At 39.2% G+C, this 16186-nt stretch overlaps 1 protein-coding gene across 2 annotated transcripts in view; it reads right to left on the reverse strand.

The window, feature by feature from the left end:
- Positions 1-16186, reverse strand: part of NPLOC4 (NPL4 homolog, ubiquitin recognition factor) — an 87549-nt gene that overhangs the window by 25197 nt on the left and 46166 nt on the right. For both annotated transcript variants that reach the window (XM_077166206.1, XM_077166207.1), the window contains exon 12: positions 13426-13586. In XM_077166206.1, coding sequence (XP_077022321.1) covers positions 13426-13586 — 161 coding nt within the window. The remainder of the gene's footprint in view (positions 1-13425; positions 13587-16186) is intronic.

Below are 16186 nucleotides of genomic sequence, written 5' to 3' on the forward strand. Positions count from 1 at the left end.
CATTGGCTATAAGGGAAATGCAGATCAAGACTACAACGAGATACCACCTCACACCTATAAGAATGGCTGCTATTAAACAGGAAACTATAAATGTTGGAAAGGATTTGGAGAAATTGGGACACTTATGCACTGGTGGTGGGAATGTATAATGGTGCAGCCACAATGGAAGACTGTTTGGAGGTTCCTTAGGAAACTAAATATCAAGTTGCCCTATGACCCAGCAATAGCACTACTTGGTTTATATCCAGAACAGCTGAAAGCAACAACAGATATCTGCACACCAATATTCAAAGCAGCATTATTCACAATCGCCAAAAGATGGAAATAAACCAAATGCCCGTCAAAAGACGAGTGAATCAACAAAATACAGTATATACCTACAATGGAATATTATTCAGCAGTAACATAAAATGACATCCTGAAGCACATGACAAGATGGATGAGACTTGAAGACATAATGCTGAGTGAAATTAGTCAGACAGAAAAGGATAGATATTGTATGATTCCACTTTTATGATCAGCATAAAGGTTTAATCAGAGGTTTATAATACAGAATATAGGGTACTTCGAAGTACACAGATGCTATAAAAGGGTGAACCATTAGCTAATGAGGCTGAACTCCAATGTAAGGAAATAGATAGGAGTGAAGGGGGTTCTCTAGTGGGTCTATAAGTACTATTACCATATTGGAGATAAACAAGATTGAAAGGGGTTGTATAGACCTACATGTCCCACTGATTAACACTAGAAATATGAATTAGTTCTCACAAGAATTACTTCAAAGAAGTGTAATTAATAAAGTATTAGCAGCAGAGAGAGTTCAAATAGAGTCGAGAGGCTATTCTGGAGGTTGCTCTCACACAAGCGTCAGTTAGACACTGCTACCATTCATAACCTGCCAACCCCAAACCAGGACCATTCCAGCCAGTCCTAAAGAACATATAGGGTGATATATAAGATTCCACAAGGGTTCCAGGCACTAGAGTAACTTTCCAGAAACCTACAACCTCCAGTTGGGTCCCTGGACCAGATAAGTGCTGAAATCTAGAGGGTCCAGCCTCTCCACAACATCAGATAGTTCCGTCTCCCTACCCCATATTAGTGACAGACCCTTTCAATATGAAAAATTCAGAATTCACAGCCCGAACACCCCTAAAGAGAGGGATGGAAAGATCAAATGGTGGTGATGGTGGAGTTATACAGGAAAGACAGGATTTAACAAATGAATATGAATGCTGAATCATTAAATTGGTATCCCTTTTACTCTCCTGTACCTTAGAGCAGCTAGAAGTAAAAACCTGAAACCTAAAATTGCAGTATTGTAACTCATGCCAAACCCAGAAATATGTTTTACAACTAATTGTGGTGCTGTGCTTTCAAATTTACTGCTTTTTTGTATATAATTTTTCACAAAAAAAGAAAGGAAAAAAGCCAATTGTGATGATAAAAACAATATTTAAGCCTTCTAGCCTCCTATATTCTGCAACAGCTAGAAGGAAAATATCTGAGAGGATCATATGGTAGCCCATGACAAACTGTGGGATCTGTCCTGTAACTACTTGCTGAAAAGTGCTTTGAAAACTATTGCTTTTTTGTTTCTTTGCTTTGTATATGTCATAGTATACAATAAAAAAAGTTTAAAAAAAAAAAAAGAATCATGATGAATGGAATCCTACAAAATATGTCTGGAAATATTCATGCCGGGAAAGGAACTGAGTCTACAGAAAATAAATTGCAGTAAAACCAAAAGGAAAAACGAAAACATTACACTGTGCTGAAAAGTCATGAATGAATTGATTTAAAGGGCATGCACACCAGAACACACTATCCTGACATAAAGTCAATATTGCTATCAATTATTTAAAAGTGCCTTCATAATCACAATGTATAAATATTGTTGGGGTGGAAAAAAAAAATCACATTCTAATTGGGTTTTCTTGTTCATTTTAAGCAAAGGATGCCAAAGAAACTATAGCACCAGACTCAGCTCTAATTCTGCAAACTGTCTCAAAACCCTGCCACCAAGCTATTTTAAAACACAACACATTTGTGGGAATGAAAACACCTGAAAAAGAAATGAATTATGAAGCACTGTGCCTAACTGGAAAGAGCTGACACAGACAATGAGAGTAGGAAAACCTCTGGAAACGTCTGCCTGGCTCACCAAACAGGTTTCTTTCTCCACTATAAAATTCTGTTTGTCAGGCAGGTAAAACATTCAAAGTGAATGCTACAGTACTGAAGTGTTTACCAGAACATAAATGCTCCACAAGAGGATGGCCACTTCAACTCTGCTGCCACACCAGTCTTGAGCTGTGCCTTGACTCTCTGTTAAGGGCTGAATTGTGTCCTGACTCCCAGTGCCTATGGTTGCGACCTCATCTGGAAACAGGTCTTTGCACACGTAGTCAAGTGAAGATGAGGTCGTATGAGATCAGGGTGGGCCCTACCTCTTGTGACTGGTGTTCTTGTGAGATGGAAATTTGGACACAGACAGAGTGAGAACATCCACATGAAGATGGAGGCAGAGACTGGAGTGAAACAGTTGCCAGCCAAGGAACACTGCCAGAAGCCGAACATGGCCCGTGAGGGTCCTCCCAGACAGGCTATGGAGGGGGAACGGTCCTGCCAACAGCTCGATTTTGGATTCCAGCCTCCAGAACCATGAAACAATCAACTTTCATTGTTCTAAGCCACTGTGATTGAGGCATGTTGTTACAACAGCCATGGGAAACTTAAGACATTCTCACACCTCTCTTTCCTTGACTAGAAAACGGAGGTGATGATAATAATGGATGTTATGAGGATCAGAATAATATATATATAATTCTTAGGAAGTGTCCAGCACACTGGAAGCATTCAATAAATGTAAGTCATTATAATTCCTGTGGGTCCAACTTGTACATATACAGGCCAGGCCAGGTCTATTTGAATAGCAATGAAAGGACTTCAAGGAAAACCTAAGAACAGAAACATTATCAAAGGTAACAGAATATTTCAAAAAAATGGGCAGACTGATTAAAAAAATGCCTAGACTTCCACTTTTTAGTGGATATATAGGTCCTAGCAGGACAACACTCTCACAAACAAAACTCACATTTTAAAAAGATATTAGAAAACTGGAGAAATAACAAGGATTAACTGGACTACAACTCCAAAGATGGAAAACTTCTAGGTTTCAAAGGTCAGCAGACACCCTGTGACCATTTGCCCCCTGTGGATGTGGGCTGGTGCTGGTGGGGCTGTGTGGAGATCCCTCAGTGGCAGAAAGACAAACTAGCACTGCATTTACAGCAAGTGCCTGTGGGGTGTTAGAGAGACAGCTGGAGATCTCAGGGGCCTTAACCGCAAGCATGTCTCGCCATGATCGGAGGCTGAGTGACAGCTCCTGCAGTCTCATGGTCCTTAGGGAATAAAGATCTGCCTGGCAATGGGGCCTGAAAACAAAAGGCAAACAATAAAAACCCAAAAAGAGTGGTCAACCATCACAGAGGATTTACAGTGCATTCCCACTTGAGACACTTATCAGTTCTTCATTCACAAAGGGCTTGGGATTCTGGCTTTGCCCTGGCAGAAGGCTACTGCTGGGAAGTTGAGAACCCAGCACAGCCTTCGTCTCTGACACGGGACTGGGGTGACAGAGCCATTCTCACCCTTGAGATGTCCACAAAACTTTTAAGGCACATAGAGGCAATGTATCTAAGCTGTGTGGGGTAGGAGCCAAGCTGAAAACTTAAGGGTGGAACGGAATCTCCAACAGTCTTTCAGAGACAAGGAGATGAAGGTTTAGGGTGGACTGTCACTTTGAAATGAGGGCTCAAGGTTTTCTAGTGGAAACTTGGGAGGACTATGACCCAGGAAAAGGGAGGAGTTGGTGGTAGACAAGGTCTTACAAAATGCAAAAGTGGACACAGCCAATACCTGTTATCTCCTCTGGGGGGAGAGGGAAACCCTCTCCAGTGGGGAAGGTCCACTGGAGTCTCTATGGCTTTTTAATACATAATGGTGAGTGCCTAATGAGAATTTACCAAATACCTGAAGAGGAAAGACACATAATCCATAGAAAAAAGCAGACAATAGCTACAAACCCACAAACGATACAAATATTGGATACAGCAACCTTAAAATAACTATGATTACAACCCATAATTAAGAGATGTGAAAATAGTCATTTTAACTGTATTCTATATGTTCAAAAATTTAAGCCAAGATGTGGGAAATATAAAAGTGAGAAATTAAACTTGTAGCAATAAAAACTACAGATATCTGACATGAAAAACACAATAGAAGGGATTTAGGATAGATTAGACATTACAGAAGTAAACATTAATGAATTTGAAGACATAGGAATGTAAGTTATCAAAAATGAAATGCAGTGTGAAAAAGAAACATAAAATTAACAGCCCATCAGGTAGTAATAGTACAACTGCAAGCAGTCAAATATACATAAGATTAGAAGGAGAGGGCAAATGAAAAAGTTCTGAACAGCTATGGAAGGCAAAACTCTCATAATGATCCCCTGAGCTACCTCACCCTAAGCCCAGGAACAACGGGTAGGATGAGATCTCATGGCCACAAATATGTTCCCTTACATGGGAAAAAGAGTTCTGCAGATGAAATTAAGGTTACCTATCAGCTGGCCTTAAAATAGGCCAGATTACAAATTACAAGGTGGGTTTTATTAAGTCACATGAGCCCATTAAAAGCAGAGTTTCCAGGTGTACACGTGGTTCAGTGGTAGAATGCTCATCTTCTATGCAGGAGACCTGGGTTTGATTCTGGGACCAGGTGCACATGTGCACGTGCACACACACACACACACACACACACATACACATACACACACAGAGCTGAGTTTCTGCCTACTAGTAGAAAAAGAAGTACTCAGGGAAAGACTGGATCCTGCAGACCTAGAGAAAGATGCAAATCACCATGCTGTGAACTGCCTTGGGGAACATATGGCAAGGAACTAAATTCTGCTAACAACACATGGGGCTCGAAGAGGGCCTCAAGCCTCAGATGATGAAGTAGACCTGGCTCTCACCTTGATGGCAGCTTGTGACACCTGAGAAGAGCATGTAGCTGAGCTGTGCCCAAGATCCTAACACAGAGAACTGTGAGAGAATTAACGGGAGTTGTTTATACAGGCTGTACTTGCAGAAATTCATTATGACACCAATAAAAGACTACAGCAATGAATGATATTTTCAAAATTTAATGGACACACAAACCCACAGATTTAAGATACTCAACAAACCCCAAGCACAATATATTTTTTTCTTTTGTGAAGCACAATATATTTAAGAAAAACAACATGTAATCGAATTGCCAAAAACCAGTGATAAAGAGAAAAAATACGTAATGCAGCCAGAGGAAAAAACCCCACACATTTTAGACAGAGGAACAACGGTAGGGTGACAGCAGACTTCTGGCAGAGATAATGTGTGCTGGGCAGCAATGGTGCAAACCTGTCAGCCTGAAGCTCTGCACACACTGAAAGACATTTCAAAAATGAAGACAGAATAATAGGGTCCTGAAACCCCACTGCTCCGTATATACATGGAGAAAATGAGCATGGGGACAAGAATAGACATTTGGACACACGTGTTTCTGGGGGCAGTGTTCCCAATCCACAATGAATGGAGGTGACCTAATGGTACAACCACTGAGGAATGGAAGGGTACAGATACACAATGGACATGAGCAGCCACAAGCAGGAATGAGGTTGTGAGGCCTACAAATAGGTGAATGAATCTTAAAAACTGTACGTTGAATGAAATGTCAGGAATAAAAAGTCTAATATTATCATGCCTCAATCATATGGACTAACGATAATATAAAAATTCAGTGACCAAAAAGTCGAGAGCACAGGTTATCAGGATGGGGCTCATTGTAAAGGATCCTAGAGTGTAAGCTCTTACAGAAGCCACATGTATTCAAGAGGTGTAACTGTTCATTCTAAATACTGAGATACTGAGCTCTCTGTACATAACATGGTCTCTCCCAGATACTGTCAACAAGGCTGCTGGAACTGTATAGGATTGCATCGATTTATAGATCACTTCAGACAGTAATAACATTTTTAAAAATTTTTATTAATAAAACCAATCAACACACAATATGAACATTCTTTTTTGTTCATCATATAGTTGAATATTCATCATCATGATCATTTCTTAGAACATTTGCATGAACTAAGAAAAAAAGAAAAAAAAAATTCATACATACCATACCCCTTACCCCTCCCTCTCATTGATCACTAGCATTTCAATCTACTAAATTTATTTTAATATTTGTTCCTCCTATTATTTATTTATTTTTAATCCATATATTTTACTCATATGTCCATAAGGTAGAAATCAGACACAAGGTTTTCACAATCACACAGTCACACTGCAAAAGCTGTATCATTATACAATCACCTTGAAGAAACATGGCTTCTGGAACACAGCTCTACATTTTCAGGCAGTTCCCTCCAGCCCCTCAGTTACATCTTAACTAAAAATGTGATATCACTTTAATGCGTAAGAATAACTTCCAGGATAACCTCTCGACTCTGCTTGGAATCTCTCAGCCACTGACACTTTCTTTTGTCTCATTTCTCTCTTCCCCCTTTCGGTCGAGAAGGTTTTCTCAATCCCTTGGTGATGAGTCTCAGCTCATTCTAGGATTTCTGTCCCACGTTGCCAGGAAGGTCCACACCCCTAGGAGTCATGTCCCACATGGAGAGGGGGAGGGTGGTGAGTTTGCTTGTTGTGTTGGCTGAGAGAGAGAGGCCACATCTGAGCAACAAAAGAGGTTCTCTTGGGAGTGACTCTTAGGCCTAATTTTAAGTAGGCTTAGCCTATCCTTTGTGGGGTTAAGTTTCATATGAACAAACCCCAAGATTAGGGGTTCAGCCTATTAGCTGTCCCCACTGCTTGTGAGAATATCAAGAATTCTCCACTTAGGGAAGTTGAATTTTCACCCTTTCTCACCATTCCCTCAAGGGGACTTTGCAAATACTTTTTTATTCACTGTTCAAATCCTTCTGGGATTTATTGCGGCATCACAGTAATAACATTCTAATAGTATCATTTTCCAATCCACAAACATGGAAAGTCTTTCTGTTTATTTAGGTCTTTAATTTCTTTTAGCAATATTTTTTAGTTTTCAGTGTACAAGTCTATTGCCTCCTTGGTTAAATTTGATCTTACGTCTTTGTTTTACTTAGATATTATAAATGGAATTGTCTTCCTGATTTCCTTTACATAATGTTCATTACTAGTGTATACAAACTCAACTAACTTCTGCATGTTTACCTGCAACTTTGCTGAATTTGTTTCTTAGTTCTAATATCATTCTTGTGGATTCTTTGTAATTTTCTATATATAGATTCATGTCATTTTACAATAGGGATAATCTTTTTCTTTTCCAACATGGAGGCCTTTTGTTTCTTTCCTGGTTGCTCTGGCCAGAACTTAAAGTACAATGTCGAATAATGGTGGTGACAGTGGGCATCTTTGCCTTGTTACTGATCTTATGGGGAAAACTTTCAGTCTTTCACCATCGAGTGTGACATTTGCTGTGGGATTTTCATAAATATCCTTTATCATGTTGTGAAAACGCTCTTCTAGTGCTAGTTTTCTGGGTCTTTTTTTTTTTTTATCATGTAAGGATGCTGGATTTCGTCAAATGCCTTTTCTGCGTCAACTGAGATGATCCTATGTTTTTTTCCTTTCATTCTATTAATGTGCTTTACACTGATTGATTTTCTAATGATGAACTACCCTTGCATTCCTGGAATAAATTCCACTTGGTCATGGGGTATAACCCTTTTAATAAACTGTTAGATTTGGCTTGCCAGTATTTTGTTGAGGACTTTCACATGAATAGTCATAAGAAATACTGGTCTGTAATTTTCTTTTCTTGAGCTGTCTTTATCTGGTTTTGGTATCAGGTTCATGCTGACCTCATAAAATGAGTTAGGAACTAATCCTTCCTAATCTATTTTCCTTTTTTTTTTTTTTTTTTTGGCATGGGCAGGACCAGGAATAGAATCCAGGTCTCCAGCATGGTAGGTGAGAACCCTGCCTGCTGAGCCACCATGGCCTGCACTCCTCTTCTATGTTTAAAAAGAGTCTGAGAAGGACTTGTGTTAAATCTTGTTTAAATACTTGGTAGAATTTAGAAGGGAAATGATCTAGTACCAGAGTTTTCTTTGTTGGGACATTTTTGATTGCAGATTCCATCTCTTTACTTTTTGTAGGTCTACTAAGATATCTTGTGTCCAATAAGGCAATTTATACATTTCTAGGAATTTGACCATTTCCTCTAGGTTTTCTACTTCATAGCCACATCATCGTACATACTGCTGTCTTTTTTGTTTTATTTCTGTAAATCCAGTAGTAATGCCTCCCCTTTCATTTCTGATTTTAATTACTTGTATCCCCTTCTCTTTTGCTTCATCAATCTGGCTAAAAGTATGTCAATTTTATTGATCTTTTCAAAAAACCAACTTTTAGTTGTGTTAATTCTTTCTATTGTTTTTCTAGTCTCTATTTTATTAATCTCTGCTGAAATCTTTATTATGTCTTCCTTCTACTAATTTTGGGTTCAGTTTGCTCTTTTTGTTCTAATTCCTTTAGATGTGAAGTTAGGCGACTGATTTAGTGATTTTTCTTTTCTTTTTTTTAATCTAGGCATTCAGAGGTATGAATTCCCCCTCTGAGAACTGCCTCTCCTGTTTTCCAAACGTTTTGGAATGCTGAGTTTTTGCTTGTCTCAAGACATTTCCTAATTTCCCTTTTGACTTCTTTGAGACACTGGGTGTTGAACAATGTGCTAATTTCCACATTTTGTAAATTTTCCAGTTTTTCTTTGTTATTGATTTCAAGCTTTATTCCACTGGTTTTAGAAGATACTTTCTGTGATTTCAATAATTTTTTAATTTGTTAAGATCTGACCTGTGGCTGAACATGGTCTATCACAGAAACGTTGAGAAGACTATATCCTCTGATGTGGTTGGATGGAGTGCTCTAAACATGTCCATCAGGTCTAACTGGTTAACAGTGTTATTCCACACTTCTGTTTCTTTATTAGTGTTGTGTTCATCAATCACTGAACGTGATGTACTGAAGTATTCAGTTGTAAAACCATCTATTTTTCCGTTCAATTCTATCGATTTTTGTTTCATATATTTTGGGGCTCTGTTGTGAGGTGCATGCGTGTTTAACATCATTATATCTTCTTGTCAGACGAACCTTTAATTATAATATCCTTTATTGTCTCTTGTAATCTTTTTTGACTCTGTTCTGACAGTAATATACTCACTGTGGCTCTCTTGTGATGACTGCTTGCATGGAATATCTTTTCCCAACTTTCACTTTCAACCTTTTGTTTCTTTATAAACAAAATGAGTCTCTTCTAAACAGCATGCAGATGAATCATGTTTTTCATCTAATTAAGCACTGTCTGCCTTTTATTATAGGGATGTCTGATCCACTGACTTTTCTTTGGGGGGGATAATTTTATTAATCATCACCCTTTTACATTTTAAAGTCCATTGATATTTAAGGCAATAGTTCAGAAGGAAGAATTTACTTTTCTTTTTTGGTAGTATCCTTCTTTTTTTTTAATTAGAGAAGTCATGGGTTTACAGAACAATCATGCATAAATAAAGGATGCCCATATAACATCGTTATTTACACCTTGCACTGGTGTTGTACATTTGTTACAATTGATGAAAACACATTTTTATAAGTATACTATTAACTATAATCTACAATTTAACTTGGGGCTCACTATTTGTATAGGGCGGTTTGATGGATGGTTTTATTTTTTTATTTTTATCCTATTACCATATATATAGAACCAAACATTTCAACCCCATTTAGCTGTGTATTTCAGTGGAAGGATTTACTGCTGACATTTCAGTATTATCTTCTGTATGTCTTGCATGTTTTTCTTTTTTGTTTCTCAATTACTCCATTACTTCCTTTGTTTTTTTTTGTTAGTTGCTTTTTTGTAGTGTATCGTTATGATTCTCTTCTTCCCTTTTTCCGATATTTTTTATTCTTAGTATTTCCCTTATTCTTAGTACTTCCCTCTGTAATTATCATTAACACCTTAAATTACCAAAAACTTAGTTTGACTAGTACCTACCCAGTTAAGTAATATACACCTTCTACTCCTATATATCTCCAAGACTCTCCTTTTATATTGTAATTGCCTCAGAACACATCTTTGTTTGATGTATACCCATTAACATAGATTTTAAGTATTTGTCCATGCATTTGACTATGAAGATATATGGGGAGGAGAGTGATTTGAACAGTGAATAAAAAAGTATTTGCAAAGTTCCCTTGGGGGAATGGTGAGAAAGGGTGAAAATTCAACTTCCCCAAGTGGAGAATTCTTGATATTCTCACAACCAGTGGGGACAACCACAGCAACAGGCTGAGCCCCCAATCTTGGGGTCTGTTCATATGAAACTTAACCCCACAAAGGATAAGCTAAGCCTATTTAAAATTAGGCCTAAGACAGTGGGACAGACAAAGCAATAGGCCGAGCCTCCAATCTTGGGGTGTGTTCATATGAAACTTAATCCCGCAAAGGATAGGCTAAGCCTGCTTAAAATTTGGCCTAAAAGTCACCCCCAAGAGAACCTCTTTTGTTGCTCAGATGTGGCCTCTCTCTCTTGGCCGACACAGCAAGCAAACTCACTGCCCTCCCCCTCTCTATGTGGGACATGACTTCCAGGGGCGTGGACCTTCCTGGCTACGTGGGACAGAAAACCTAGAATGAGCTGGAACTTAGCATCAAGGGATTGAGAAAACCTTCTCAACCAAAAGGGGGAAGAGCAAAACGAGACAAAATAAAGTGTCAATGGCTGAGAAATTCCAAACAGAGTTGAGAGGTTATCCTGGAGGTTATTCTTACACATTAAAGAGATATCACCTGTTTAGTTAAGGTGTAATGGAGAGGCTGGAGGGAACTGCCTGAAAATGTAGAGCTGTGCTCTGGTTGCCATGTTTCTTAAAAGATAACTTTGTATGATGGTATGGCTGTTGCAGTGTGACTGTGTGGTTGTGAAAACCTTGTGTCTGATGCTCCTTTTGTCTACCTTATCAAAGGACAAGCAAAATATATGGATTAAAAATAAATAAATAATAGGGAGAACAAATGTTAAAATAAATTTAGTAGATTGAAGTGCTGGTGATCAATGAAAGGGAGGGATAAGGGGTATGGTATGTATGAATTTTTTTCTGTTTTCTTTTTATTGCTTTTTCTGAACTGATGCAAATATTCTAAGAAATGATCATGATGATGAATATACAATTATGTGATATTGTGAGTTACTGATTATATATCAAGAATGGAATGATCATATGGTAAGAATGTTTGTGTTTGTATGTGGTTATGTTTAATAAATAAATAAATAAATAAATAAGATATACGGGGAGGAAAGCAGATATAAACTGAAAGTATAATACAGGATCTTATATTTATTCCCTTATCAATGTTCTTTATTTCTTCTTACAGCTTCAAGTTACTGTGCAGTATCCTTTTATTTAGGCCTGAATGAGTTCCTCTACCATTTCTTGTTGGGGAGGAATTAAACTCTTTTAGGTTTTCTTTATCTGTAAACATTTTAATTTCCTTCTTTCTCACAAGGTAATTTTGATACAGAATGCTAAGTTGAAAGTATCTTTCTTTAAAGACTTTAAATATGCCATCCCATAGATTCTTGGCCTCAATGGTTTCTGATGAGAAAAAATTCAGTTAATCTTACTGAGGATCCTGTATGTAACAAGTTACTTCCCTCTTGCTTTCAAAATGCTGTCTTTGGATTTCGGTAATTATACTACATTATATCTCGGTGCAGATCTTAGTCTATCCTTCTTTATACTACATTATATCTCGGTGCAGATCTTAGTCTATCCTTCTTGGAGTTCACTGATAAACCCACACACAGAAAATCATTTTTCCATCAGATTTGGTAAATTTTCAGGCATTTTTCCTTCAAATATTTTTCCTGCCCCTTACCTCTCTGGCTCTTCTGGGACTCCAATGATGCAAGTCTGTAATGTTGGATGATGTCCCATAGGTCCCACAGGCTTTGTTCATTTTTCTTCATCATTTTTTTTTCTACTGCTCACATGGAATAATTTGAATGTCTTCAAGTTCACTGATCCTTTTCTCTGCCTGTTCAAAGCTTCAGTTGACTCTGACTAGTGAGTCTTTTATTTTAATTACTGTACTCTGTAGTTTCCAAATTCGTTGGGTTTTATTTTTTAATAATTTCTACATCTTCTTTTCTTCAGAGAATATCTTCCTAATTTCTTTTAGTTCTTTCTATATGAATTCCTTCAGTTAACACATATGAAAAACAGCTGATTTAAAGTCTTTGACTAAATAGTTTCTACATATAAGCTTTCTCATAGTTTCCAGAAAATTATTTTTCCTCTGAACAGGCCATACTTTGTGTTTTGTAATTTTTTGATGAGAACTGAACATTCTGAGTATTATCTTGTTATAACTCTGAAAATCTAGTTCTGCACTCCTCTGGAACTTCTAGGGTTTTTTACTGTTGAGGGCTGGAACCATAAATTTGTGACCTATCCCAACTATTTCTGCTCCCAAAGAGGAAATGGAAAGAGAAAAGGGTAGTGGGGAGAAGGTACTACTTTTTTAAGAGTCCTCTGGCACTTTTGCCTGCAAACGTTGGTATTTGGACTGCCCTAAGAGCTGGCCCTCCAGTGACCTAAAGTAGCTGATCAAAAGGTGTCATCTGTACAGATACAAACTCAGGATTGTGAGACTAGACACTTACAGCCCACCTCACACCAGCAAGCTGTACCAGGAGTCCAGGCTGCAGTTATCTCTGCCATGTGCTTCACAGCCAGCGCTTGGGACACTAGCTGCTGCACCTAGGGTGGAATTCACCACTACTTACCGTAGTTTTCCAGCTTCTTACTCCATCTCTTCCATAGATGCTGTACAGGGCTCCCCCTAGACCACAGAATTCCAAAATAGTTGATTCAGACTGTTCCTGCCAATACAACAGTTGCTTTGGAGGAAGGACTGATTCCTGGAGCCTCCTACTCTACCATATTCCCATAGTTCTCTCCTGTCTTCTCATCTTTAGACATGGAAATTGATATCTGTGTTGCAACAGTTTGATCTGATGTTATATATCCCAAACTCTCTCCAAATACGTCTCCTCTTGGTTAAGAAGTCTAGCATCATAGAAGCCTGCGTAGCTAATAATGAACCCAGAAATGCTATGGAATGCCTCTATTTATGAGCAAGATTCTGATTAACCAGAAGGGACAAATGGCTAATGTGACCAGAATGTACCAAAATTAGAAAAGTTCAAGATAGGTAAATGTTCATGCTTTTCTCCATCCATTATATTCTTTATAATCCCACTGTATTTTTTACCTTATAAAACACATCAGGCACATACTGCTCGCTGCTGGACTCCTTGGCATAGCCGAGCTCAGGGGCATCTTTGCACGGCAACAGGCATTCATCACGGACCAATGCCATGCACTGATTTGATACCTGGTATCCTTCAAAGTGTACCTGATTGTCAGGACCACCTGTAAAACAGAGAAATTTCAAAAAGAATCTACTGAAGGAATTTCAAAACACAAGTCCATATGTTACTCTTTACTCCTAACCAAAAGAAAAAAATACACTTTCAAGAGATGTCCTGAGCAAGAACTTAAAATCATTTAATGCTCTTCGAGTGGCTTCAGCACAAAGGTCTGAACACATGACTTCAAGATCCCCACTGCTGCACAGCATCCACGGGCTCTGCCTCTGGATCAGCTCCCACCAGTGATATATTCTATCAGAATCAAGGCAACATAAGACTGATAAACATTCTCCAGTATTTGCCAAAAACTACATCAGTGTCATCAAGCACTTGGAACTGTTAACAGCACCAGGGGTATAGATGACCAACAGCCCTGCATTCTGGCAAACCTTCACTCCTGAAGGAATGGGGAGGAAACATATGCATTTGGAGGTGGGGAGAGGTGGGAGAAGTGGGTGTGGGAAATGAAAGACAGAACTGTTTTTAGTAAAAACCAGCACTAGCATTTGTATTGCATGCAGAATAGCCTCCACTTCTCAAAAGCTGCCAAAGCTACTACATTCAATTGATGCTACAGGATACCATTTCCTATGTTCTGAGCACATGGGGCCTGGCACACAGTCACAGGCAACACACCAGACATTACCTGGGTCTTCTCATGGACAACGGCGTGCTCCACCCTCACTCACACCCTGCCACCTCCACCACCTTGGACTCTGGGTCGCCAGCCATCTTTATCTCCCTCTCCATTCCCAAGCTATAAGAGCCTCCAGCATGACTTAAACTGGGGACAAGGCTAGTACACAAGCTGGACAGGGAATGACTTGGCCAAATTAAACCAACTAGACCCTGAGCTCTGGGCCCCTGATATGAAAACAGACACTGCCATGCAAGGAGAGTACTGATGTTTTTTAGAAGAGGCAATAAAAGACTGTGTTGACAGGAGATAGGAGGATGAGGAAGGGAGAAATCAAGGTATTTCTATGGTCCCTCTTTCTCCCGCTCCTTCCCCCTCCCATCTTGTATGGCTTCTTCAGAAAGGCTTGCATCTCTTAAGCAGTTCCAGTACCACCAGTCAGGTGGGGAAGAGTTGCTACTTTTTCTTTTAAAAAATATATCAGGGCGGGCCGCGGTGGCTCAGCGGGCAAAGTGCTTGCCTGCTATGCCGGAGGACCTCGGTTCGATTCCCGGCCCCAGCCCATGTAACAAAAACGGAGAAACAGAATACAATAAAAACAAGAAAATGTTAAAAAAAAAAAAAAAAAAAAAAAAAAAAAAATATATCAGTTGAAAAATACAAAGGAATGTCCAATCAACAAATGTCAATCATTTGGCCTCATCAGAATGAGAAACAATAAATAAACTAAATGAGCAAAAAACGAAAACAAGAGACTGTGCATATGGCAGAGCACTACTGCCACAGAGGTGCTGGCTGCCAAAATCAGGGTCATAATTTGACACTGCCAATGTTCATAAATTTTTAAAACTTTAGCTAATTAAAAAAATAAACAAACAAAAAAAGCCCTCAATTATCTGTTTCCTTTATTTGACAGAAACAAAAATAATACTTTATTGACCAGGGACAGAAATTTAGTTTGTTTGGAAACATCTGTCAGAAACAAGACCTGATAACCAGACAGCCAGGACACTGGAAGGCTGGAGGCAGAGCCAGACCCCAGAGAGGACAAGCCTGAGGGCCTCCTGTCTCCTTGTCACAGCACACAGGAGGGCAAGAGCAGCTGGCTCCAAAGGCCCACACTATGACTAAGTCTAGAATCTTCTCTCCAACCCTAATTCAACACTCAGGAAAGGTTGTAATTCTGGGCAAGTGACCATGGTCAAAACCCAGAGGACAGAAACCATGAGACACTGCCTCTCTGTGGTGTGTTCACTAGTGAACTGGTGCTCAGTCCACATTGCCCACAAACACAAGTCTGGTTTGGAAGGACAAGGGATAAGGGGCACAGAACAGTGTGGTGTGAATGGGGCTAATGGGAGTGTGGTATGTGTGTACAGCTGTCTGATTTTGGGCACTGGAAACCAGCACAGCACTGATGTGGTAAGTGAGCATTAAAGTGGGACAGGTCATTAGAGAAGAAAAATCTGGCCTGTGAGAATGAGAACAAAATGGAAGGCAGCATTTGTAAAACTGAAGGCTCTTAAAAAAGCAAAATTAATCCATATGGATATTCTCCAAAGGTAAACGCACCGAGATGAACTGCCAAGTCCTGCTAGGAGGAGCAACAGGAAAGTCCTCGTGTGTTCATTTAACCTTGCCAGCAGCCTCATATTGGCCAAAACGCACAGGAAACTGGACACATTAATTGCCATTTTCTTCACTAGTCAGCCTTTAGGGCATCCATGCAGAGAAGGGATCCCAGGACTTGTACAAACGGCAGCGACAAGAGAGAACTTCACTGCAATTGAATCTGCTGTGCGGTTTTGTTTTCAAAATCAGATCCACAGAAAGTATTTTGCCTTGCTCAGGGAGCTGTGTCTGCCAAACACTGCAGATGCAGAGAAGGGCATAGTATGGCATCGGACTCAGGCCCATGTAGCCTCTTCAAGTTCATACGAGGAAACCACCACATGTAACTGTTA

Source organism: Tamandua tetradactyla, chromosome 6 (genome assembly GCF_023851605.1).
Source record: "Tamandua tetradactyla isolate mTamTet1 chromosome 6, mTamTet1.pri, whole genome shotgun sequence".
NCBI lineage: Eukaryota > Metazoa > Chordata > Mammalia > Pilosa > Myrmecophagidae > Tamandua > Tamandua tetradactyla.